Source organism: Aulonocara sp. 'chitande type north' Nkhata Bay, linkage group LG1, assembly GCF_057382095.1.
Source record: "Aulonocara sp. 'chitande type north' Nkhata Bay isolate Kocher_YH1m ecotype deep benthic linkage group LG1, A_spYH_male_GT1.1, whole genome shotgun sequence".
Taxonomy (NCBI): domain Eukaryota; kingdom Metazoa; phylum Chordata; class Actinopteri; order Cichliformes; family Cichlidae; genus Aulonocara; species Aulonocara sp. 'chitande type north' Nkhata Bay.
Window position 1 is genome coordinate 14,185,482 of NC_141344.1, and position 27,241 is coordinate 14,212,722.

Consider the following 27,241-nt stretch of genomic DNA (forward strand, 5'->3'; position numbering starts at 1 on the left):
TTAAGTTCTTCAGCAGTGATGACATATTAATGTCTTTCATGTTTTAGTTGATTGAAACGTCACATTCTACATATAATACAGTACATAGCAGAGTATTGACTGTAACATCATTGGAAAACTCAAATTACTTAGATATGGCATCATTAAATCACACTGTATTCATTTCTACTGAAATCTACCCAAGAGAAAAGGAAAAGAACCTTGTTCTAATTCTGAAGACATGCAAGCCTGGTATGAGCAGCCAAGGAGACAAGAATAGCACTGACATTCAGAGAGCTTGAAGGCATCAGCATTGTGCAATGTACTGACTGTGTCTCAGTGGTCAAAAGTCTACCCATCTGTCCGGAGAAACTAAACCTGTAACTGCAGTTGGTAGTTTATCTATCTAATACATTGCTATAAAAATAAAAATGAAGGAACACTTTGAAAACACATCGACTGAATTTAAAAATCAAAGTGAAAAATTGATGCAGCAGTAGGCTAATCGATTTTGCCCAAATTTCTTAGCATCTATTTAAAATAGTCCTCAGGTTGTATGGGCTCCGCATGCCTGACAGCGTTGGGGCTTCTAACGAGACAATGGCTGGACCAGGGTATCACTGAGCTCCTAGTAAGTCTGAGGTGCAACCTAGCAGTGTAAGATGGACTGAAACAGGTCCCAGAGGTGTTTTATTGGATTTAGGCTGGGCGAGCATGGCGGCCAACCAATGGCATCAGTTCCTTCATCCTCCAGGAACTGCCTACATACTCACCGCACATGAGGTGGGACATTGTCGTGCACCAGGAGGAAAAGAGGAGCCACTTTACCACTGTACAGTCTGACAATGGGTCCAAGGATTTCATCCTAATACCTAACGCTTGTCAGGGTGCTGTTGCCTAGCCTGTAGAGATCTGTGTGTCTCTCCATGGGTATGCCATCCTGGTCATGCTGAGGGATTTTGCATGCAGCATGATATTCTCTACATCTTCTCCAGACCCTCCAGACGTTTGTCATATGTGTTCAGGACGAACCTGCTCTTATCTGTGAAAAGCACAAGGTGCCAGTGGTGGACCTGCCATTTCTAGTATTCTATGGCAAACGCCAGTCAGGCCTCATGGTCCTGGCAGTGAGCACAGGGCCCACTGGAGAAAGTTGGGCCCTCAGGCCACTCACATTAAGTCTGTTTCTGATTGTTTGGTCAGAGACATTCACACCAGTGGTCATTTTGTAGCTCTGGTGGTGTTCATCTTGTTCCTCCTTGCACAAAGGTGCAAATACTGGTCCTGTTGATGGGTATCTTCTACAGCCCTACACAACTGACCTTACTGCCTGCCTCCTGGATTTTCCTCCATTCTCTTGACTATGTTTGGAGGCACAGCAAACCTTCTGGCAATGGCACATATTGGTGCACCATCCTAGAGGAGTGGGACTACCTATGCAAACTCTGTAGGGTCCAGGTATCACCTCATGCTAGCAATAGTTACACTGGCCCTAGCCAAATGCAAAACTATTCAAAAAACATTCAGAAAAGATATACAAGGCACCATACATCACAAACTGTGTTGCACTGTGTAATCTGACACATTTCTATCAGAACCAGCATTAATGATGATGATGAGATAATCAGTGTTATTTGCTTTACCTGTCAGTGGTCATAATGTTATGCTCGACTGGTGTATATACTTTATAGATGTATACAGTTCAACAACTGCAACCTTAAGCAAAATCATATCCTACGAGGAGGGTAATATAATCCTTTATTCCAACAATATAAAGCAGCAGATTTTAAATTGTGAATGAATGCTTGTAATGTTGTATTTTTTCTATTTCATCATTTTGGCGAAATGCTCTTATTCACTTTCTTGACTTGACTTGATGAGAAAACTGATAACTCCCATATCTATAGTCCTCTGTCAGATGTTCCTAACTATAATCCATAATCTGATAAAGTTACATTTATATATGGCGCCCTGAGTTGAGTCTGTACTCAGAGTTCTCATTTTAGAAAAACAAACAAAAAAGTTTCGACATAAAGTCTCCCCGAACTGGGTCTCATGGCTTTTTCTTGTTACTCAGTGTTTCTAAGAACCAGCCCAACTCCCATCCAACTGCCCCCACGCCTGTTTGTTCTAGACCTCTGTGTGTGTTTATGTGTATATGCGGTCCGCATGAAACTGCAATCCCATGTGATACAGTTCATGACTGTGGATCAAATTCTGCTGTCATTACAAATATACTTTGCACCGCCTTGCTGTGGAGCACTTTATCATGGTGTCACACACACATACATTGCGCCAGGCAGGGGGGGAGAAAGGAAACACGTGTTGGGTTTTCTAAGAACTGGAGCATTCAACATGCAGGAAAACATAGCCAACTAGAGTGGGAGAAGGAGAGGAGAGAAAGAGACTGGAAGAATACGGAGCAGACAACAGCGAATCTGGAGAATGCTAATACTTGTTACTGCTGTGTGTGAATATATGACAGAAAGAAATAAGTGTAGAGATGTGATGGTTTATTTACTGCAGTGTGTGAGGTCATCAGTGGGTCAGGTGCTCAACAAGGTTAAATGTATAATAATAATGATTTGCAATAAAAATAAGTACCATAATATCTTGTGTGAAAGATACACATTTGCATTTTTATGTGTGAAGGGAATAAAAGTGAAAGCTGAGGCAGGTTTTAGTGTAATCTCAGGAATTTCATTAATTAGACTGTGGCCATGTGGTTTTCGTGCATATGTGTGCAGGTTAATATTTGCCTTGTTCAGCCTCAAACTATATGTGACTGTGCATGTATGTACATGCTAAGTGTTTCATCTCAGTGTGTTTACAGTGCATGTGTGTGCGTGTGGGGGTGGGTGGTTGCTGGCCGGTAAGCTTTCAATTGCTCCAGTGATTGCCTTGCAGTGTTACTACATATCAGACACGTGAGAGTGCTTGCAAACGACTGGAGGGAGGTGGGTCGTTTCCTGAGGCAGGGGTTGCCTGATCTCTCACAGGCACTCCCCCTTTGGGCCACAATGCAATCTTTTCATCACCACGGAGATGGGGGTGGTGTTTGGGGGGGTTGGCCTGGTTGAGCCAATGGTAAAGCTGCCTGGGCCACACACTACAGACCTGCTGAGTCTGTCCCCACTGCAGTACTGCAGTGCGTGCTACAGGGCTTTAGAGAAATCTGATTAGAGTGGATTCCAAGGCCAGACGTGAATGGTTAAAGCCACTGCTGCCAATCCTGTATAAACAACACTAACGTACAGCATGTTGGAGCAGCATGTGCATGAAACACTGATTGCTTTTGAAATTCTATATTCCAAACTGCGTCTATATTTGAATGAATCTTGCCCTTCCCTTGCAAACCACCGTAGAGAGTTTCTGGGCAATCAATAACAATCAATACCAATAACAACTAACTATAGATCAAGTTCAGGAAGATGTTAAAGGTGCAAAAGAAAAATGTGGGGTCAAAGCACTGCTGTGGAACAGCATCACTGACTGATGTGTTATATACCTTTATAACACATGTGGGCTTGAGGTAATGTGTGGAGATATCAGCTGTTAATCCAACACGTGATTTGACTGCACACAGATAAGAGTTCATCAACTCTAACTACAAAACCAGCAGACATGCAGAAAATGCTGTGTAAAGTATACACATCCTACACTTCCTCCATCTGCACACAGTGCTCCTCTTTTAGCAATTTTCTATAGTCCCTCTGAAATCTTTCTGTCTTTACATTTGATTATACTAGCAATTTCTGTCCCATATGTGGACACTCCAGACCTATTTCCTCACTGGTTGTAGTGTTTTGGGTTCCTTTTTATTTTATTGATTTAATGTCAATTAAGTTTATAGTACAAGCCTGAACTTATGTTATTCTGCCTGCCTCATGCATCCGTGCAGTATATATTTAGTTCTGTTACCCAGGACCAGCTGCCATTGGGGCTTTCATCCTCACTGTGGCTGGTGAAGTCTTCCTCTTCCATGTCATAAATGGCTGCTTCTTAATGAAATGTTCTTCAAGGAGTCTCCAGAAATCTGGCAGGAAATCAGGAAATATTCCTTACATGTAACAGACAAAAAAAAAAATCAACAAAGAAGCAGTTCAGTCCTTTTAGATGGTCGATATGTCAAAAAGCTGTGTAGTAGTTACTGATTTATTTAAAGCTATATTTTATGAAAACTTTGTCTTCTGGTATGAAAAAACTATCTTCATGACAGTGAAAAAGCAGTTCTTAGTGTATCTGGATGAGTCCTTAGACTGTAATGTGTACTGTTGTTTTGACTGAGCTGCTAATGCTTGGGCAGCAAGTGTTTTGGACTAAATTTATCAACAAGCGTTTTCTGGGAATGGAGTACTTGGGAGGAAATCTGAGAGCATCCACTGCTGCTGTACTATCCTGCTGCTTCAGGTGCTGATCTGACACCACATGACAGCAAAATTATATAGGACTGAAATGTTACCTAGATAGGCTATAAAATCTTTGTACTTAAAGTATGCACTGGACCAGTAATAGACATAATGTAGCTATTAAAGTTTGCTTTTTGTATAAAGTGAGCCTTTATGATGTCTCAGGTTTTACATTTAAACAAACACAAGTTATTTAAAATGTCTGTACATTTATACAGTTAAAAGCATACAAAATTGTACATACAAAATACAGTCAATTAATGTTTCTTATACACGTACAAACAAAATAATCACACAGCCTTCTGGAGCACAAAAAATGCCCTGCATCTGATATAAACAGCTCAGAATTCTTATTCTTGCACACACTGAAACAAATTTATTTTTTACATGATAACAATCTGATGAAATATAATTGAAAATATTTGACATGTAAGAACATACATGCAAAACAAGCATCTACAAAAATAACCCTACAAAAATATCGACAGAAGCCAGCTACCATGTCACACAAATGATTGCCTCCACGTTCCTTAAAGCTCTCCGTGTTGCCTGCACCTGCAAAGAAATCTAAACACTGAGTAATTCTAAACAACTGAATCTGCAAACAGATATCACAAAACTCAAAAGTAGCACTGTGAGTTACGGAGCCTAGCAACTTTGTTTCAAGGATAAAAATGCCTCTTTCCTGTGCACGTACAGTCCCCAGACATCTCAGACAATCAGTATATCTCGCTGAGAACATAAATGTATTTCCAAAACACGAACATTAACCTATTTCATGGAGCAGCACATAAAGCTTAAAAAAAAAAAAAAAAAAAAAAAAAAAACAGAACAAAAAAAAAAAATCCCTTTCCTGTTTTTGTTCTGTTTGACAATTAGTAATTTCAGTCCTGTCTACGACAAGCCAAAAGTGCACATCTGCTTCAGTTATATGTGTTTTCCAGTCAGGAAGAAGAGCGGCCGGTCCTCTTTGGCATTGGCAGTCTGGAACTCATCACTGAGCCTAAACCTCCACTCTTCTTCCAGCTCCAACCTGCCCACCGTCTCCCTCAGCGAGCTACGATCTGCGCTGATGACACACAGAGTTGCACCTAAAGCAAGCAGACAGGAGGGAGAGCGACACTCTTTAACAACAGTGACACAGAGCAAGAAATAATTACAACAACGAGAGCATGGCTTCACCTTTTTGAAGTACTTTCCTGATCTTTATTCCCTTTTTTTCTTTGATCAATATAAAGTGATAACTACTGACTAATTTGCTCTTATTTTGTGGGACTTAATGTAAATTATAACTGTTCTAGCTTTACTGGTATTTGTTTACTTAAGTAGAAGTGAAGAAGATTGCTGGTCTGATATTCAGAATGATATCAATCCGCTCCAAATTCTACACTGCACACTGCTTTGACTTCTTCTTAAATGAGTCACCTGTAACAGACATGCTTATTGTCTACATTTGGTCTGCTGCTGCACCTTTAAGGAAGGTGAACTTCTTGAGGAACCCGGGAGTCACAAAGGAGTCTGCAAAACAAAGGAGGAGGCCGCTGAACAGCAACCCTGCTGTACTGATGTTCACAGAATGAGGTCTGGAACTCACAAAACACACAGTCACCTACAGGAAGCAAGAAGATTAGAGTCTTTATGAAGTGTATGTTGAAATATAATATTAGATATTATGATATTATGATATTAGAATTTCTTATTTGTGTAATTTCTTTTTAAAACCATGTCTACATGTATGTGTAGATGTGGAGTGTGTGTGTCTGTATACCTCAGGTCCCAGGTTAAGGTAGCAGTCCACAGACAGTACAGGGTGCGTGTAGTTCTTGGTGCTGAGTGGAAACAGTTTATGGCTGTTGTGCTGGAGATATTTTTCCAGAAGGAGCTGAGCTGGTGTAGCCAAGAAAAGGTGCTTACTGTCTGGGGCACAGATGTACTGTGAGGGGCTCACAGAGGTGGGAACATCTGTCATCTGGAGACAAAATTCTTTGCTTATTAACAATAGCTTGTGAAAGTAATAGGTTTTTTTTTTATGTAATTGCAGAATGACAAGGAAAAAAATATCAATGACTATCTGTTGCCCAGTTTATGATTGCTAGTTTATGTTTTGATTTTGCTGACTGTGGACGATACCTTTGTCTTGATAATAAATGTTCTGTATCCTCCAATGGCGATCTGCTTCTTCATGACACTGAAGTTGTTGAACCTGCAGACAAGCAGCCCGGCACTGTGCAGCCTCAGAGTGAAATCGACGTCATGACAGGTGAAGCGGTTCTGGTCATACTGGACATTCTGACTCCGGTCAACATTGAGGAGGAAGAAATCATGGAGATGACCTCGAGAGAAGGGTTCCCGCAGTACATTACCTGGTTTAATACAAAGGGAAAAAAGTTACCATAAATATTATTTGAAGGCACAAACAACTTATTTTAAATAGTTGCTTTTTTATGTGAAAAAAATAATCTCTGATCAGTAAGTTTGTTTGCCGGATTAAGTTAGAAAAATGCGGGGAAATAATGGAAGCAACTGTGATTTGTTTTCTTATAAACAATCTGCTACACCTGCTTTTGGTGAGGTAAAATACATCAAGTAAAGTTGGGTGCACCCATTGACCTTTACCCCTTCTTCTCTTTTTACTTTATTTTCAGTTGTTTAAGAGAGACCAAGAACCTGTAATGTACTGCAAATTGGCAGATATTATAAAGTTTAATTATTTATTATGAAAAGAATATTTTTCAATGAAGAAAAATTGATTTTTGCATGTATATAATATCAGTTATAGCACTTAGAAAAAAAAAAAGAAATTGCCAAAAATCAGTATCAACTGGTCATAGGAAAAAAATCAGAAAAAAGAAAATATTGCAGTCGGTGCATCTCTACTGCTATGGTCACCACTGACCTGTCAGCGCACGGCTGCTCCACTTCCTGATGCCACATAGACCATAGTAAGATAGGTCTGGACAGGCCTCCATGTGCTGTAGCACCTGTTTCAGTGACACAGCGTGCTCTAGTGGGCCACTAAGTAAAACAGAAATCAAACACTGGTTGTGTTAAATCAAACCAGAAAATAAAACAACAAACAACAAGTCCTTTAACTCATACAATGAATTATGTTGTAAATAATCTGTCACTATGTACTTGCGTGCTTCTAGGTCTACTGTGTTCCACATAACACAGGAGTCATCAGCCAGGATGATGAAAGGCCAGACATCACCTGCTGGACCCCCTCCCTCCAAACGTCGGCTGCGTTCCAGCTCCAAGTTGTGATAGGAAAGCTCTTTAATCAGGAAGTGAGCAGCACCTGCGAGTTGGTTAAAAAAACTTTAAAACTTGGGTTGACTGTCGCTGAGAATACTTGGAGGCTTGGTGGTTCAATCCCTGGCTGCTCCAGTCTGCATGCTAAGGTATTCTTGGGTAAGATAGCAACCCCAAGTTGCTCGCCATGCATCCGTATGAATGCTATAGATTAAGAGCACTTAGGCCTAGAAAAAAGGGCTTGTGTGAAGCTGTGTCAATGGGTGAATGAGGCAAGTAGCATAAAGTGCTTTAAGTGCTCAAGCTGAGTAGAAAGCAGCTATATAAGAATAAGTCCACCAAAATGGTGATGAAGAAGACACTTTTGACTACAGCCTTATTCCATAAGAAGTCCCCACAGTTGATTGATCTGCATCATAGATTTTACACAGCATGGGCTTCATCATCCAGGATAAAATCCTCCCATTTATTGGGGGTAAACTAACTGTCAACCCTCCAGATTATGGAAGACTATGGATAACAGTTTACTTATTACTAACATGAGTAAAATACCTATTCCAGCACCATTGAAGACAGTGGGCAGCACCAGCATGATGTGGTTGGGCCAGTACTTTTTGTAGACGGCCATCTCATATTCTTTGACCACCAGGATATGCAGATGAGAGGCTCCATCCATGGCGTGGTACAGGTTAAACAGACCGTGCTCGTGACGGCCGGTGGTTGGGGTGAAGATTGGACTCTTGATGCAGTCTGGGCTCTGGGAAAGAAGGGGGAAAATAAATAAAATAAAAATAATGCTAATAAAAAGAAAATTGTTATTTTTAACGTGAATTTCATTAATAAAATTCTGTATTACTATGTGGAAAAATAAATTAAAATAATGCATGCAGGCTATACTAACAGCGTCCTCAGGATACCCCAGGATTTTATTAAAAAAATATATAGATTATGTTGAATTTAAACTCTATTTAAAGTCCAGGAAATAGTCACAGATCAGAGCATTTCTGACTGATGCAAGAAACAAATCTTGTAATTTCAAACAATACTTTCTCAAACCCGAATCTTTTGTTTGCATAATTTTGTGAAAACAAATAAGAACTGCTGGGCTGGTGGGACAATTTTAGCAATTGCTAAGCTAATTGCACCACCTAGTGGAACCACCTGGGTGTTGCACTGTGGCAAACCCCACAAATCTGTTCACAGAAATAGTCAACAAAAACAGCGGATGAAAATGTTCATGGAAGCAGATAAGGCAAAGAATTCCTTTTAAATCTTGACACACAAAACTTCTTCTTCTAAATTCTACTTCTCTATTATAATTACCACCTTTTTCTTGATGTGAGGTGAACAGAAAGGGGAACATTTATTTTCAATGATCAAGTTAAATGATCAAGAACACACCCAGTCAGAAGTGAGCGGCAGCCGCATGCTCTCCAGTTGGCCTCCGGGTTGGCTGAAGCTGAAGTATTGCTCTTTAGACTTTGGGATGATGAAGTAGAGCTGGATCTCTTCCCCAAGCAGTAGATGAGTGAATGTGAAAGCATGCAGTGTTGACTCGCACATCTAAATTATGAGTAGAGACAACGGTCATGTTCACATGTCAAAGACAGTTTGAGTGCGATTTTTTAACTCTGTCTGCTTGCATGTACTGTCCTGACCTGGTATCTAGAGTTGAAGCCCAGGTATTGATGACACTGTTCGCAGTGATGATATGTGTTGTAGGCTGCATACTTAGACAACTTTATCCTAGCTGTCCGCCGACGTAGGTACACATCTTCCTGTCGCACAGGATTTCCTGGAGAACAAACAACCAAAGGCAGATAAGGACCAAAAAACAAAATACAAAAGTAACAGGTAGCACAGCTACAGGTAATATTCATACTATGCACATATAGTTTTGGCTTTGTGTTAATATATTGATAAATAGATCAAGTTTTTTCCAGCTTTACTTACCTTCAGAGTTCGGTTTATATCCAGGGCAGTATATGGTGCTGATGTCATCATATTTGGAGTCGTGGATGGTGTAGTCGAAAGGCATCGTCCTCGCAATCTCTGGGTTGGGCCAGGGAGCACTGGCTGGATGGTACTGCACTTCCTCTGTCTGGGAATCTGAAGATACAAAACATTTACAAATGAATACATTGAAAACAGGTTTATGTACAATCTGTACTGATTACTTAATAAATACTGACAGATATGATTTTATGATCCAAGCAGCGGCAAAAACAGTAACATAAGAATCTAAAAACTGGTGAAAGCTACAGGAAATGCACTGACTGCAGTTGATGTCTTCTTCATCGTAGATATCCACCTCCATCAGTCTGATCAGCATGCGCGACAGAATGCCCAGGAAGTGCAGGTATGCTCCTGTCTTACCCACCTGATGTCGGAAAACAACAAAGATAAAATAATGTGAATATAAAGTACAACATATGCTCGAGTTTGAATAAAACGAATAAAAACAGAAATCACCTGTGGGGGGCCACTGAGCAGCAACCTGCGAGGGTGGAAGTTGTCACTTCGGCCTTCTGTGCGATTGCTGCTGTCCATGTGGTACGAGCGAGGGACCGTCCACTGACGATAATAAAGTGACTGCTCTGTACATGTCATCATTTTACTCAGTAAAGGCCTGCACACAAAATACAAGATTGGTTGTATATATTTTGACTCACAAAATATTACTGTGGAATATTTTTTAGACTCTTTCACTTTCTATATGCTCAATGTTCATATGAAAAACATGGAAATATACGCACATATGTGTTATAAATTGTTGTATATGTCCCCTACCTGAAACTGCTTGCCCATGCAACAGACATGTGTGGCAGGAATGAAGTACATCGTGGAAGCCCGCTGCTGTCACTTGCAGTGATGACGTTGTAGAGGGCACGAGGCAGGAGCACAGAAGGTGGCCGACTCGCTCCCCGTGCCCAGGAGCAGCTCGGATCAGGCGAGGAGGCTCGCGGAGAGGACGAGCCCGATGATGTTGATTTAGAGCGTATTTGCATCTGGGAAAGTAACGGTTGTTGTGGGGGCATTTGAAGGTAAGGTTGAGAATTTGTTTGAGATAACAGCTGAATTTGAGTCTGGGACTGCAGCTGGGAGATCTGCTGAGACTGCGAATAACATGGAGCATAAGGTTGCGTTTGGGATTCTGGTGCAGTTTGGGGACATGGAAAAGACTGAGAGGAGCACTGTGGCTGAAGATGAGTCTGTGACTGTGAGGAAGACTGTGGGGCATCCAAGGCCACCTTCTCAACATTTGGAGAGGTGGCGCTTTGAGCAGGGTTAAGATCCAGAGCTCCACTATCTGGGCATGCCTGGAGTGGCTGGCTGGGCTCCCCTGAAAATACCAGGAAGAAGAAAATATATAGCATGTTTTCTTTAAAAAAAAAAAAGAAGCATTTATCATTTTCCCAAACAAAATGAGTTTATCTATCTCTTTAGATATGAAATATAGTTTTTGTGAAATCTTACCATTATCTTGTCCTTCCTCCTCTTCATTGTCAGTACTACTGAGTTTTTCAGCATCGCTTTCGAGCAGGTCACTTCCTGATCCAAGGTTTTGTGGTGGTCGTGACTCTTTCTTCACTAGATAAGCAGCCAGTCCCAACTCTTGTTCAAGCGTGGTACGCTGCAGGTATGAGCAGCTTATCACTCGAAGGTCACAGTACTTTAGGGACCTGTTGAAAGAACGACCCCTTTGTTTAAACTCAAAATTACAACTATGACAGCTTTTTTGACTGTGATGCAAGAAAATGTGGGGTTATACCTTTTTAATCTGTTAAGGCCAAAACAGAAAGTAACACTAACACTAGAACAAAGGTAAATACTGTCATGTGAAAAATCAGGGAGGGATGAATAAAATTCAAGTAAGCATACCTGGGAAGTGACTCTCCTAATGGCTCAGCCCCTGAAAGGATCAGGATGCAAGGGAGGGCTTCCAGCTCCAAGTAGGTACAAGGAACCCAGTCAGCATCCTGGATCTTCAACCATTTCTACATGAAACAGAAGGACAAATCAGACTACATGCAGCTTTCAAAGTATCTGAGAATCTTTTGTAGTTCTCTGCAGGTGAAATCATATATAACATATTTCTGAAGAATTACTACCCCACCTTGATCTGATCTGTAAAGGACTGTCCAATACTCAGAGCTTGCTTGGGATTCCCCAGTATGATTTCGAAATTCTCCTCCAAACCCAGCTGCTTCCTCACTCTGGACAGCCGTTGGTGGGCCCACGCTGCCAGAGCCAAAGAGGGGATTCGCACTAGTACCATGTGACCATGATGGACCGGACACTGCTGTGCAGCATTGACCAGTGACTGTACAATTTCCATGGTCTCCACTGAAGTGTGTTTTTGGAGATTGTGGGAACGGTTGAACCTTCCAGACACAGCCATCAGAGCAACACAGTAGTGCTGGATCAAAACTGTGGTCCGGATCACAGCACTGTGCAGCTTTGGAAACCTGGAAATCAGAGACAGAAAGATCATAAAGCCTTCTTGCTGTGTTCTTGATATCATTTTAAAACTCCTTTTTTAATCATACAGTGTTTATGTTGATTTAACACATGTGAGTGCACAACCTTTCTTCCAAGGTAGCTGCCATGCTTTCAAATGAGGAATCATAACGCATCAGAGGCAGGCTGTTCCCTGAATGAGTCGACTCCAAAAGCTCTGACACACCAAAGTACCGTGTCCTCTCATGATACAGGTCCACATCCTGTATACACACAGCCAACAGATTTAGCCACTTGTGTGAACATATAGGCATTGCTAGTCTAAAAATGTTACACTAAAAGAGAGTACCAATCACATAGAAAATTAAATCTTACATTACTAAATGCAGACGGCCAGTGGATCTCGTTGTAGGGACTGATGCGGGTGCATTGTGTCTGAAGAGCAAAGGGAAACGAAGTGACGTGCAGAATCAGGATGTTTGTAGCATCTCTGACTTGTCGGGAGTTTAACAGTTGGTCCACAAGACCCAAACCACTATCTGAGCTGCTGTAGGTTGCACTGAGAGTGTTAAAGAGGGACAAAAGGGAAGAGATCCAAAGAGACTGAGTAAACACACTCGATTTGCTCTTGTTGTACCAGTTCTGATACTGTTAAAACAATGACAACTGAAAACAATAATCATTACATTTTTCTTTTTACTTTGCACACAAACCTGCTAATATCCCAGTGGGCATGGTCGTGGACCAGGATGTAAAGTGTGTACGAGTTACTGTGTGCTTCCCGGATCAGGCTGTCAATACGTGCCTGAGCGCTGTGGTCCATCTTGACCACATAACGTTCAGCCTCTCTGTGAGAAACACATGCCTGGTCTAAACTGCCAAGCTCCTGCAGAACACCTGACAAATACAGAGGAAAACACAATATATATAGGAATAAACACATTAATTCAGATTCTTTTGATTAATGAAGAACCATGAACACGATTGCTGGCAAAAGACTTATGTGACTAACCAGAACTCCAGAGGTGGAGAATAGTCTGCTGAAATGTAACCTCAGAGGGCGGTACAAGGATGAGGAAGCTGACCCTGTCAAAGGAGCCAAGGTCCAGGTTCTGTGTGCTGGAGTCGGCTATAGCACAAACATGGGACAACAGCTTTCTAGCCACTGCCAGCTGGATGGGACGCACCTCTCGCCAATCAACAGAGTATTCTACACAAATACAAAAACAAATTTTAGGCCATGTCACTTGACTCTGATGTATCCACTTACTGTATCCACTAAGTCATGTGTGCTTTACCTGAACAGGTGTCTTTGGGACCTGAAGCTGTGTCTTTTGGGCTGTCTTTTGAAAGGTGTGCATGTGAGTCCTTTGGACTGTGTGTGACTATGGGACTTTTATTACTCCTCTCCTCAGCTGATTCTTGGCAGCTAGATAAAGGAGATGGCTCACTGCTGTCCAGAATGGCATTGTCCAGAAGGGAATCTATATCACCATCTGCAAAACATAAAGCCGCACAACAAGTTAGGAAACAATCACTAAAACAGAGCAACAGGTCACAGATAGAGAGACACACCTTGTCCGAGGGAATTGCAGTAGTGGATGAGTTCTTGTGCAACACCAGTGGAGAGCTGATGGGCAATTTCTTTCAGACCCTGACTGGGAGAGAACATACTCTCTGCCAAGGCACGACACTGGTGCTTACCTACAATACAATACAATACAATAAAATACACAAAGACGATAAAGACCACATTTTTCACATACAGTATAAAAGGCATACATTAAAAATACAGATCCCACCTGTAACTACCACACAGGACTGTGTTTCCTGTCCTGGAGCAGTGACAATGATGACCACATAGTTGGTGTTTTCAAGCCGTCCTTCCATTAACCTGCTGAAAGTTAGGTGGAGGCCTTGAGTCAAAGATCCTACATCCTTCCCCAACACTACCACGCCCTCACCATAAGATGATGCAGCCAGCTGGGCAAGCCAGGGAAGCTGGCTGGGGGTCAAGGGTTGTGGGCTTTGTGAGGGCAAAGACAGATACTGGGGGAGCCCAGGCAATACAGGGGGGATCTGGAGACAGAGTAAGACGAAAACTTTGTTAATTTATTGTCATTATGTTTTCTCTCTTTTTTCTCAAATATTTTGCATGAAAAAGTTATTAATATTTGCTTCACTGTACTAAACAGCTGAAAAGAAAGCTGTGGTGTCATGAAGTGTTTAAAAAGCCCTGTAGATATGTACCTTAAAGTCTCCTAAATTCAAATATAGATGTATAAATTTTTTTTATTTTTTATTTTATTTCTTGCAGCATCTGACCTCTATGCCATAGTGCCTCCCTGGGGTTCCAGTTGTTTGAGGTTGCTGGTACTGTCTGATCTCACTGAGGTGGGACTCCCTCCAGGATCTCATGAATATTTGTTCCAAGTCCTCAACCAGAGGCACCTGGTCAGACCCTTGGAAATAGAGGTGAGAAACAAAACTTAACATTTATTCATTTAAAACAGTTTAGCAAGTAAAAAAGCCACAGTTTTGATGAACTGTTTACTACAACAGCGTGTTTCTGAAATAAAGATTGCATACTTACCAAGCTGAACAAGGTAATAGACAGTGAGCAGAATCTGCATCTCAGTGGACAGTGGTTGAATGGGTGATGGCCCATAGTGCTGGTAGACTCTGGGTAGTGTTTGTGAGCTCAGATAACAGCTCTGAAGTAGAGAACTGACAAGTACATCACTTACATTGCCAGTCAGCTGAGGAAGAGGGCCATGACCTGCACACATTAAAAGCAGTGCACAGATAAAATAAAGAAAAATATAGACATAACGGGGAATGAGGGAGAATGAAACTCAGCTGGAAATAGGATGGAAAAAAATGTAATTCAGTTTTATTTAGATACAATTCACAACAGTTGTCTCAGGTTGCTTGATATTGTAGTGAAAAACCCAACAATATTAGAAAGAAACTTCAAAAACAAATCCCCCTATGAGCAATCACAGGAAGGAAAAACTCCTTTTTAACAGGAAGTAAACTCCAGCAGAAAAAGTCTCAGGGAGGGGCAGCTGTCCAGAGAAGAGCTCAGACAGAGACAGGACAAAAGACAGAGCCAGAGTATAATCTCTGAATGGTTTAATACAGTAGTGGTGTATAAACACAAAGAGGGTTTATGATGAGTGAAGTGCTGGGAAGTCCCCCAGTACCCAAAGCTTATTGCAGCATAACTAAGGGATGGTTCAGGGTCACAACTATAAGTTTTATCAAAAAGGAAAGTTTTAAGACTCATCTTAAAAGTAGAGAGGGTATCTGGATCAACTGAAGATGTTTCAGGGTGTTTTTAGAGCAACCTGATAATCATGAATTACAATAGCCCTACACAGAAGTAATGAATGCATGAAGAAAGATTTTTAGGGTCGAGTACAATAACCTCAGTTTTGTAATAATTTATAATTAGTAAAATAAAGGTCTTATGAGTCTTTATGTCTTAAAGGCTTGTATGTATGTAAAAAAGTAAGCATTTTCTGAAGTAATACATTAACAGACAAATGCAAATGAATAAAGTTGTTGGTGCAGAAAAGGCAAAAACTGAATGCAAGAAAAAAGGAAAAAAGAGACATAGGTGACCTATGTATTTGTATTTTTCTTCAGTTAACACAGTGAAGTCTGTAAGCTGGTTTAGGCAGGCACCTCGTACTCTTTGGCCTCACACAGACTAAACTGGACCAATTTATCTATTTACATAGCAGACTCTCTCACCTCTACCTCGGGCATGTCAATACTGGTGTTGTCCTGCATCACCGCCTGTTATTTCAACTAATTTACTGCTCCAGCACCCACAAGAAGGCTCCAGCTGTTGATTCATCATACTTAACTCACAACCTCAGTCTTACTTTTTGGCAGACTGGAAGACTTGGATGGAAATACTGTGACGGAAGGAACCAAATATTTAAAAAACACAACATGTGGTAAGATGTTGGCTGGCGTGGTGAAGGGCAGATAGGTTAGGAAAATTTAGTGAAAACACAAAGTTAAGTTTACAGAAAACAGAAAGGGGCTAAAAGGGTGGAGGGGAGGCTGACCAACACCATCAGGTGTTGGCTGGGCTCTGATCCACGAGGAGGGGCAAGCTAAACTAGCCTTTGACTAAAAAAAACTCACCCGTAAGAAAAGCTGAGTTCAGCTGAATGGAAAATTATGATGAAATACAAGCTGGATGTGGACTGTCACAAATCCAAATAATCTTGTGAAACCTAACAGCATGTTCTCTTACTCAAGTGCAACACATTCCTAATCCATGAGTCCGCGAGGACCTGCTTGGGTCTGAGTGACATTGATTGCATCATCAGAGGTAAGCTCCTTGCAGACATCTGCATGTCCTCCAGTTTATTGTGACACTGCAGTACCTACACTACAAGGACACCAGCATATCATTTTATCCAGGCAGACTAAAATAAATAATATAGGAACTACCACACATTCATGGCATCCACAGTTGACCAAGTGTGAGCACAATTCCAGCCTTAGTAAGGTAGAGTAGCTCTCACTCAAATTTCTAACCTTTGAAAATGACAGGTTGCAGTCTGCAGGTTTGCAGCAGCTGATCCGGAACTATTACTGGCACCTCTGGAGGAGAAAGCGGTGTTGAGATCCACTGTGATGAACCCTGTTGGGCTGTAGTCTCTGCATACAGAAGGAAAATACAAATATTTAGACAGAAAAACACACAAGAAGATCATACAACACACAACTGTCTTGTTGATACGTTTATAGAGTCATAGTAGAAGTAAAATATAGTCTTTTTTTCCTGATTGTACCTGCTCTGGAGCCGTTGGTGGCGACAGAGGACACTGATAAAGTTGATGAGGCCAATGAAGATGGTGGCGTTTTCGCTGTGCTCTCAGGCAGACTGCTGGTAGACGATTCAGGTGACCAGCCCTTGTGCCTCTTTTTGGGAGGCCCAGTATTTACATGTACCCCTGAAAGATGAATAAAAAGAAAAAGAAAAAGCTTATTGAGCTTGACACACTCAACTGGAATATAATTAGATTTAAATCTTTAAATTGCACCATTTCTCATTTTTTCCAGATGCGCAAACTCTACTTCTCCTGCATGTTTTGACAGTTAATTTGTTAAATTAGATTTTTTTCTACAACTCAGGTTGTTTTAGGATTGATTTTCTGTAAAACATCGAGTAATCTTGGTCAACAAACCAACAGAACATCTGTGATTTTGGTTAATCCAACAAAAAAAAGAAAAGAAAAAAGAATTGCATCTTAGTCATGCATCAACCTGTCTTTTCCTCTTCAGTTTCTGTTGTAATACTGTAATATGGGGGACACATAAAAGGCCCACTTGTTAAAAGGACCATGAAAAAACAACACTGACAGGAAGGAAGCTTTTCAATAAGAGAGAAAGCAGGAAAAAGAAGATGAGACGGGGTATTTTACAACCTTGGTTTATAGAGGTGACAGACTGAAGCAGAGGGCGGGAGAAAGACAGACAGAAAAAGGGGATGTAGAAATTTAGTGCCTGAAGTGCTGGCAAATGAAAGCAGGGAAAACAAAAGACATCCCTCTGCAGACAATGCAGCTGGCTGGCGTCTGTATAGCAGGGGTGTTATAACACACACACACACACACACACACACACACTCACACACAGTGTTTTGACTAATGGAGGCAGGAGCTCTGCTTTGAGAGGTGAGAGGACCCTTGGGAGGGGGTCAGTGACAATAGACACAAAACTCACTGTGTTTACATGCACACAGAAGCCAAGAGATCAGGTTAAAACAGCAAATTAAAAAAATTCTGCAACACATTACATAAGCTGTGTATGCAACTACTTTATGAGATATTAGATTTGTAGCATAACCAAAACCCCTTTAAACAAAATATCATCTGTAAGCCTTTAAACCAACTGGAATAAACTGCAGAAGTCACCGGAGTGCACAGTGTACCTGTAGCTGAGGGTCTTCCAGGCCCTGACTGATTTAAAGGTGGCTGAGTGTTGGAGGGAACAGCCTGGTTGTCATTTATCAGAGTGTGGGAGACGTCAGCTGTTTGTGCCTCCGTATGTGAAGCTGCCATTAGCAGAGACAAACAACAAAGTTGAGTCAAAATAATCAACAGTAATGAATGAAACTTTTCATTGAAACTATTTCTGTAATAATTGCATTCACTCTTCACTTTTGCTCATTTAAGCAAAATACAGATTGTCTGTTTACAAATTTTTGACGTGCCAATAACCCTGAGCAGCCTTGTGTTTAAATAAGACTTGCACCCTGAAAATGATTCAATTAAATCTTTTTTAATACAAACAAAAAATGATGACAAAAAACCAAAAAGGAACCCAAGAATCAACTTGTCTTTCCTGGAGCTTATCTCTGTGTTGTTTGTTACCTGATGGCTGGCTCAATGCTTGATTTGGCGGCTGTTCATCTGGTGTCGATTGGCCTTCTGAGAGGGTGGGTCCCAACTGTCTCATCCTGCCATCTGATATGGAAAAAAATATCACCACTGAGACAGAAACGCAGCAACAAGCTGCTGTAACGGCTAGCTTTAAATGTGTGTATGCATCAATGTGCAGGTGTGCGAGGTTCATGGGAAGACAAAGTGTTCCAGTCATGGTCTGAAAGTTCAGCAAAGTTATCCAGACGGCATAATAATAATGGCATCCTTCTTAAAACTGGGCTCAGGGAGGAAGGCATACTAATAAGCAGTCAGTGAGAGTTACAAGCGCATCAGAAAACCATGTAGCAGAAAAGATTAAAAACAGTATCGAGTAAAAACGCGACGGTCCTGGAGACGTTTGTGGGGAACGATGACGATAACTTACTTAACCAGCCAAACACATGAACTTCCGTCACTGGGTTTAACCTAGTTTGGTTTATTATTAAACAATAAGCAAATAGGAAAAGAGCTTCATCCATGAGCACAACATATATATTCCACACTTCTTAATATCAACACTCCTTCGTGCTTTGAAAACGAGCATTAAGAGATTTCTTGACTGGTAATATTGCAGCAATACATACCCCGAGCTCCGATTTTTGTTTTTAAAATAAGTCTCACATTTTACTCCTAAACTTCAGGATTAACAAATCATGAAAAAACACAAGCGCTTTCACTTCATAAAAGTTCATCAGTAAACTATTATGCCTCTGTCTACAGTCTACGCTCTCCAGTATGACCTCTCACTTGCACTTATGGCTTTACTACTTATTCACTTGGTTGGGAATACATGAGCCAAAGATTCTACACAATGGATAATTATTTTGAATATGATTTGCTTTTGGATGTTAAATGAATAAAAAAAAACAAAAAACCACAATGCTGTATATGTACATGACTAAGCTACAGCATTAGCTGTGAGAGTTTGGTCATTGTTTACACTAAAACAAGCATTGGGTGTTTTGTTTTTTTTGTCCTAACAATGCTAACTGAAATATACAGAGAAGGATTTTCAAAATAAAATCAGACCTTGAGACCTTCTCATAAAGTTAATTAATCTGTCAATGAAACCATCATTTAGTGGCAATGTTTTTCATTCCCTGTCTTTAATTTGAGCGGAGTAGTAAAAAAAAAAAAAACAAAACATATCAAGAGCAATTTATTTTATTCAATGGACTACTACCTGTTTAAAAATAAATACAAAAGACCACAAATTAAAACAGCAGAGAGCACCTTTTATCTTTACTGCGTCATGATGCTTTTAACAGTCCACTTTTTATTCTGAGCACTTATGTTTAAGTTATGTTTAAGAGGGGATAGGGCTCATCTATAAACTGCTGGAAAATGGTAAACTATATTTCAAGGCAGATCTAGGTTCTGCCCCGTGCTTTATGTTTTTCTTTATGTGAATCCTATTTAATGCAGAAGATGGACACCAGTAATTGCTGAATCTAAATCTGATCAAAGACAAATGTTTCTTGAAAAAAGACGTTTATGCACATCTGTGACCTACAGTGTTTAGTCACTACAATTGAATAAATCGGTGTTTGTGCTACAATCAGGAAGTCAACTTAACTGTCTGACTACATTAACATGTGTGCACCTCTTACCATTTCCCCTCCAACAGATGGGAGCTCCTCTGACGAGCAAGCCCTGGCTGTTTCGGTACAGATAGTACTTCAAGTGCTTCTGTTTCTTGGGCTGGGTGTTGAGCTTCAGGTTAATGTGATTGGAGAACTCTGTGAAATAGCGGAAACCTTTCTCTCCACAGCCCATACAGTTTCCTGAGAAACCTGTTGGGGGTACCAAAATGAAAAAAAATTATTACAATAAAAAGTATAGAAAATAAAAAGTATTTTTTGCGTATCCCTACATTCACACAACTGAATGGCACAAATGCACTCTTTATTTTCCTCTTTCAGCTGATTTTTTGTTAACAACAATTTCCTGTTTCAGTCTTCTCCCTCACCCAACAGTGCGTAACGACCCCGTTCGTCTGGCAGGAAGCGGCGGTCCACAGCGCAGACCAGCAGGTTCTCAGGAAGAGAAGGAGACTTTACTCCAACCAACATGAACCCAGGGGGTACATCCAAGGGATCAGAAGCAAGGGAGGACAAGCGAAGGTCCTTGCCTGCTTGACAAAAGCCTGTGGAGTGGAAAATCAGGACAGAAAAGTGCTTTTCAGTAAATGAAAGGGCAGTGTGCCTTGTGATTGACAGTCCAGGGTGTAACCTGCGCTTCATCCGATGACAGCTGGAACAGATTCTGCACACACACATCCCTTAATTGGATAAGTGGTCAAGAAAATTAATTAATGAGTAGTACATTTTTATTGTATTTATTTTTATTAAAGAGTGAATACAAAATTAGACACAGAAGACAGCTCAACTCAAGAGTAGGTACAAATCCTGATTTTTTCTCCATTACTTCACCCATCATGTACAACGCATTCACAGAGGACGTAACGCCTAAAAGGTACATCTCCTTGTCACTGTTCCAGCTCCGAATCCTATTTATAGTCACTATCTTGCACATGTATTCCTGAGAGTGTATGTTTATTGGTTTTATATGGTGTTTATGTGTATGTATACAAACCGTCAGTGGTGCAGCATCCCTCAGGTGGGGGCTTCATCTGGTAGGGTATCGGAGGACTATTAGACTCTGAGCCATCTTCATCTGTTTAGCATGTTTGAAGCACAACCAAAATCTTTACATTTTCAGCATAAAAAACGTGACAGGAAAATAAAAACTAAAGAAACTGAGATTCAGCTGAACATCAGAAAGTCATCAAACCCTTGTGTTGTTCAAAATATCATTTCTCATGACCATCCATAAAACCCACCGTCACGTGCCAGTGGCTGCTCTGTCTCAAGGTATAACTGTGAGAAGACAGGTCGGGGTATTATCGTGTCCGACCTCAGTGAAGCCTCAATGGAGTTATGGAGGACCTCCTCAAAACGTGTGGTCCGCAGCTGGCCTGCATAAGAGTTCCCCATTGATGTCCTGTAAAAACAAAGTGACCTTATCTTGTGATGGACAGTACAGGACAATTTGTCCATGCTAATGGTATTTTTTTTAGTTACTTTAGAAAAAGAAACTGCAAGATGGGAAAAAGACCACATAGAAGTTCTGTGATGTTTGTGGTTTCTATGGAAGATGATTTCAGAGGAAGAGGATTTCAGGACTTCTTAAAAAAATAGCTACCGGTATGTTATATTTTTTTTATCTTTGGTCCAGGTGCATGTTTCAAGCACACACAAAGCCTACAAAGGTGACATTCAAGTCTTATTAATCATAAATAGTTAAAAGGCCTCCTTTTAAGGTAGAATTGATTTTGAAGTAGCACACACACACACACACACACACACACACATCTAGTCACAAAGAAGCACAGGGAGAAACACACACACACACACACACACATGCGCACACACGTCTAATCAGTGGTTACTGGTGGATGGAATCTGTCCAGACAGCATGATATAAAATCAGCTGCTCTGACAGTGTCAGGGCACCCTGACCTAGACGCTACTCCCTCCCTCTGTTTTTCTCCTTTCTGCTCTAGTGCATCTCTCTCTCGCTCTCTCTCCGCTCTCTCCCTGCTTCGTTTCGCTTCTCTACTCTAAAACAGATGAGTCTGTTTTTCTTTTTTTTAAAAAGTCAATTACATAATAATACAAAATGTAATAAAACACTGAGTATTTTCATAAAAGACTTCTGTCAGAACCAAATGTGCTGCAGAGAGAACAAACTGATTCAACACAGGGGGAGAAAAAAAAAAAACAAGAAAAAAACAAGGCTGAACAGTAAACACCAACTTAATCCCCCTCCTCCAAACCTCTGAGTGCTCATATACTAGCTGCTACAAGCACAGACCCACACAAGCTGCACATTACTGACTGGCAAACCTGGGTACACGAACCAAATAGTCAGAAACCTGAAGGGTAGATTAATTTCTTTTTAAAGGCTTGCATGTCAGATTACAGCCTTAAAGCTGAGTAAGTACCTTACACTATGGTTCTCTAAACCATGAGGCTCATGTACAAAATCTTTAAAAGCCAAAATATGACATCCAGTTTTAAATATCGTGGTATATGGATTAATGAGTAACAGATGTTAGTTTTCGGTCTCAGTTTTCTGTAATTTCAGCTTAAACAAATCGTCTTTAACTTAAACTGACATGAACTGCCATTTATAATAAAAACTGCTGTATTCATTTACTTAACTGACCTTTAAAGAGTTTAATATCTTTACAAAAGTTAAACCTGGTTAAACTTTTCCCTAAACATCTATCTATCTATCTATCTATCTATCTATCTATCTATCTATCTATCTATTACTGGGACAAGTCTTCTCTTGATTTCAGTTTTATTTTCTCATCTTGAAACACTTGTTGGAAAGAGACACACGTCCTCTCTCTCACATTTCCCATACACATACCTTACCAGTCAACCTTCTGCTTCCACACTTTCATATGTAAAGAAGCAGAGCTGGCTTTTAATGCCTTGCACCGTCTTGTAGAGAGCAGAAGACAAAAAGCCCTGTCATAACACAGTCGGGACTGAGAGGAAGTAATCACACCTTCTACCAAAGCGCAGTCTGATCTTTTTACAACCACAGAAAGAGACTGTGGGGAGGGAAATGGAAGGGAAAGCAGATTAAAGCAGAGAGGTGTACTCCACCTTTTACTGAATCTTAACCAAAATCCTAAACTTCAAATAGGCAAATGCTGTCAATCTAAGGAAACAGAATTGGCTTTCCCTTGAGCTGTGTGGTGTGGTTTTGTAGCTACTTGTTAATAAAAAGTGGTTCCTTGTGCTATCACTTCAAAGAGAGATTTTCTTCACATATTGTTATGGGACACTCTCAAAGCATACAAAGCACTGACAGTAATCTTCTTCTGGGACTTGTATTGTTCAATAAAAATGCCCTCATCTTTAATCTCTAGCTGCACAACTAAGGAGGAAGACATGATGCAGATTCTTTACTTAAGTAAAAGTGCCAACACAATGCAAAATCTTGCTAAGAATTAGCAGGAACATTACTGCAGCATTAATGCATTTTACTGTTGTAGATGCTTTTGTTTCAGCCACTTTTGATCAAGCTGCATACTTTTCAGTATAGCAATGCATCACATGCTAGAAGATCATTGAATGTTTGTAAAAAGAGTACCAAATATCTCTAAACAGTCCCCTTTTTATTAGCTCAGAAACATTTTGTTGTCACGATTTTGTGACAATGCAGTTTACAGTTGCAAAAGGGAGTTTATCGTAGTTTCTATATAAAAAGGAATAAATACATTTCTTAATGGGATGAGGAAACCTCATCTTTGAAGCTGTTTCTGAAATGTACTCGAGTATGAGTGTAAAATACCTAGGTAAAGGACAAATAGTCTAGTGCTATTTATTCAGTTACATTCTATTATATTACTTCTGTACTCTTACTGTTATAGGTCCTAAATTAATTCTTTTTACTACATGTTCCAAGCAAAACAGAGATCACTTACACATGAAGGAAGACATGCAGCCGAGATGACAGAAATTATCTCTGAACTAAAACTTTTAAGGAAGCTTTGTTGATCTTTTCTCCTCCCATCTCCCCCACCTTCCTCTCTCCTTGGCATGGAAGTGGGAGATCCTTTCAAGTCACCACCACCCCCCACCACCCTTCCCTTCTTCTCTTTCTGCCTCTGTTTCACCCTGGGGAGAGAGGCACTATTGTGGTGGTTTATGACCTCTTGGACCCTGTTCCCACTGCTGGCTTCAAACACAGCACCTCACACATACAAACCTGCAGTTAGGATCCTCCCAAAGCTCTGAGCACCACGCAATCCACACACTGCACTTTGCCACCAGTACATTTATATTGAGAACTTCAACACTTTTAAATAAATGGATGTAGCTGCCTTTAAATAACAAATGAAGAAGATGAGCTCGATTTGTTTATTTTCTTTTTTTAATGAAAAAAAACAACAACAACAACAACACACAGCACACATCTCGTGAGTCCCTACTTGCTAATATATGCAAACTTTCATGCACATGCTGACTTTTGAGGGCATGGATGAATTTGATTGAGAGACGTCTCATGACCGTGAGGTCAAAGGGGGGTTTAGATAACAATGTTTAGCTAAGGCTTTGATGTGGCTTATACTTCTTATACACATATGCACAAACATGCACAGTCACACACACACGCACATGTAGGCACTCGCGCATGCTCTCTCATAGGCTCTAGCTCAGCTGACACAAAAGGCTTGTCTTGAGGGGTGAAAGGTCATCCCGGGGAGGTCAGATAAGAACCCCAGGCTCTTTCTCCGTTGGCCAGGCACACATACCAGCCACACACAAACACATGCAGTAGCTTTTCTTTCTTTATGTTCAGTCAGACATGAAGGGTTGCAGTCTCCACACACCGCAAATATACAGCCATAAATCTTTGACTTCAGAGGACATTATATTAATTTACATTACCTTTCTGAAGACTAACTCTAAATTCAACTTTTAATTGCCTAACTGGAACCTAACCTTGAAACATGTCCTCAGCTTTATATTTAATTATTTACCTCATGGATTTAAAAAAAAATGTGTTCCTAGAAGTAAGACATAGCTAAACACATACGATACCATTACATAACAGTTCCTGTTAATGATCCTGCTAACACTGTTGGTCATATACATATATTCAGCTAATTGTGCATGTGACTGTGTGAGAGAGATAAGACGATAAGGCAAAGGAATGTCGAGCACGGTCAGCTGGTCAGTACAGCATGTCTTTCGGCACCAAACAGCAGAAATGGAAAAGAAAAAAAAGCCTCCAGCTTTGCAGATGCTCTGTGAGCACTGAGCCAAAGCCTGCCACATATGTAAGGGGAAGTCAATAATACACACACAAAAACACACAAGCGGACCTTTTGATAGGTCCATAACTGACCACTGACCCACAGTAAATGCTTTCATTCACACTTTGCTCAGCTGACACTGAATCGATGGTAAGGGAGCCAACTGGCCAACTGGTCAGGCAACTCTTCAGCCAGCCATCCACACATTGCACTGGGAAGCCACTCAGCCAACCACTCGCCTTTGCCAACACAAAGATATCCAATCACTGAAACTCAGCGATTTTTCACTGATGTTTCTTTCTGAGCATGCCTACATGTACATCAATTTTATAATAAAACACAACATTGCATCTGACAACATACAGTACACAATACATCTGTTGGAGTTTGTGCACAAAAATAAATAGCTGGAAGGGACTACAAAGCTCCAACTCCCTGAATTTTCAGTGTCTGCTACGCCTGCTGCTTCGCTATCTCACTCAGCGTCCTTCAGCAGTTTTTGTTTCTTCTGTTCTCTCTATCATGCATGACTCCAGGGAAACTTGTGTTGTCTACATGCATGCAAAATCAGTATGAACCTGCACCTTACGATGTAAAACAGTTTAGCTGCAGGATGGCTTACAACGTGACTAAAAAGGGTCTCATTACCCAAATATTATTTGTGTTATTTACTCTGTATCAAAAATTGAGTTTAGCTACACATTACACCTAACATGAAATAAATTTTCATGACACAAAAAGATTGATGTACAGGCTGTAACCACTGTGTTTAAGGACCTAATAGAAGAGAAAAATAGGCAATTTTCAAGACAACACATGATCTGTTGACACATCTACATAGATAATAAACAAAGTAACATAACAGGAGTATAAATGTCTCAACAAGTAGGCATCATTATTAGTTCATCTTACAAACTGCAGCCCAAATTAAACTTTATTTAATTAGTCAAACTGACCTTATGAGAAACTTTTTCATTACGTTGGTACAGTAGGAGATGGGGACAAACTAACAAACTATCTGCACTAGCAAACATAACTAATCCTGTAAAATAGTCAGATGTCTATTCATATTAATGTACAGAATTCACCTGCTTGCTGCTACTACTGCACATTCACCCAATGTATATACTATATATATATATATATATATATATATATATATATATGTTCTTCCGCTGCCAACCTAAATCCTATGTTACATAGACAGCTGTCCCTCACTATTAAATAAATACAAACGTAAAAGGTTAAAGGCACATACACCACGGGGGTTTCAAGCAAACAGTCAAGACACAGCGCCACAGCTCATACCCACTCTGCTCGCAGTGATCACTACAACATCATCTACAACCGAGCTGGCAGAGAATGTTTTTCATCAGCAAGAAACCCAAAAAGATAATGTGTCATGCCTACAGAAATTACACCAAAAAATGAACTGGCTACTGGGCGCACTTACCTCTACGATTCAGCGAGAAAAATCGAGCAACTACTCTTCAAGAAAAGCCTGCAAGCTGATCTGGTGTTGTGTCACCATGTCTCCGGTGCGAGAGACTACAGCGGGACTGATCGCGCGTGTCATCACCTCTGATCCTCCGCGTGGAAAGGTCCCCCCTCCCCCTCTCTCCTCAACAATGGTACAGTCCGACTGCGAGCGCTTGCCTTTTTTTTTTTTAAACCCTAATTCATGTATCTTTTTCTTCAAAAGCAACAAGATACCATTGCTCTGTTACTGTATTATTATTATTATTATTATTATTATTATTATTATTATTATTATTTATTATTAGGAGCGGACAACAGTAAAGCTGTGGGGATTTTTTTTTGCAAAAGTTATTTGTCACACAATGAGC

The 27,241-nt window shown here is 40.5% G+C and overlaps 1 protein-coding gene across 1 annotated transcript; it reads right to left on the reverse strand.

Annotated features, from left to right (window-relative positions):
• Positions 1–4,541: 4,541 nt before the first annotated feature.
• Positions 4,542–26,944, reverse strand: greb1 (growth regulating estrogen receptor binding 1). Its single transcript, XM_086281147.1, has 34 exons — positions 26,848–26,944; positions 21,396–21,556; positions 21,149–21,229; positions 20,523–20,699; positions 20,164–20,346; positions 18,503–18,595; positions 18,061–18,183; positions 16,919–17,080; positions 16,662–16,784; positions 14,695–14,880; positions 14,427–14,563; positions 13,904–14,180; positions 13,677–13,805; positions 13,400–13,597; positions 13,114–13,311; positions 12,815–12,998; positions 12,477–12,660; positions 12,228–12,364; positions 11,758–12,109; positions 11,523–11,638; positions 11,118–11,323; positions 10,431–10,983; positions 10,113–10,269; positions 9,918–10,020; positions 9,594–9,749; positions 9,299–9,435; positions 9,042–9,203; positions 8,193–8,397; positions 7,524–7,686; positions 7,285–7,403; positions 6,519–6,751; positions 6,157–6,357; positions 5,859–5,997; positions 4,542–5,479 (listed from the first exon to the last, which is right to left on the reverse strand). The coding sequence occupies exons 2-34, from the start codon at positions 21,547–21,549 to the stop codon at positions 5,316–5,318; spliced, it is 5,892 nt and encodes a 1,963-aa protein (XP_086137273.1). The 5' UTR covers positions 21,550–21,556; positions 26,848–26,944; the 3' UTR covers positions 4,542–5,315.
• Positions 26,945–27,241: the final 297 nt, after the last annotated feature.

What these genes read in the sequence shown, in the direction of transcription:
- greb1 (XM_086281147.1), bottom strand. Translation starts at nt 21,549, where the DNA reads ATGGGGAACTCTTATGCAGGCCAGCTGCGGACCACACGTTTTGAGGAG. An exon ending in GCATGGGCAAGCAGTTTCAG is followed by an intron (nt 10,270 to 10,430) that starts GTAGGGGACATA and finishes TTTTGTGTGCAG; the next exon opens with GCCTTTACTGAGTAAAATGA. An exon ending in CATTTATTATCAAGACAAAG is followed by an intron (nt 6,358 to 6,518) that starts GTATCGTCCACA and finishes TTTTGTCTCCAG; the next exon opens with ATGACAGATGTTCCCACCTC.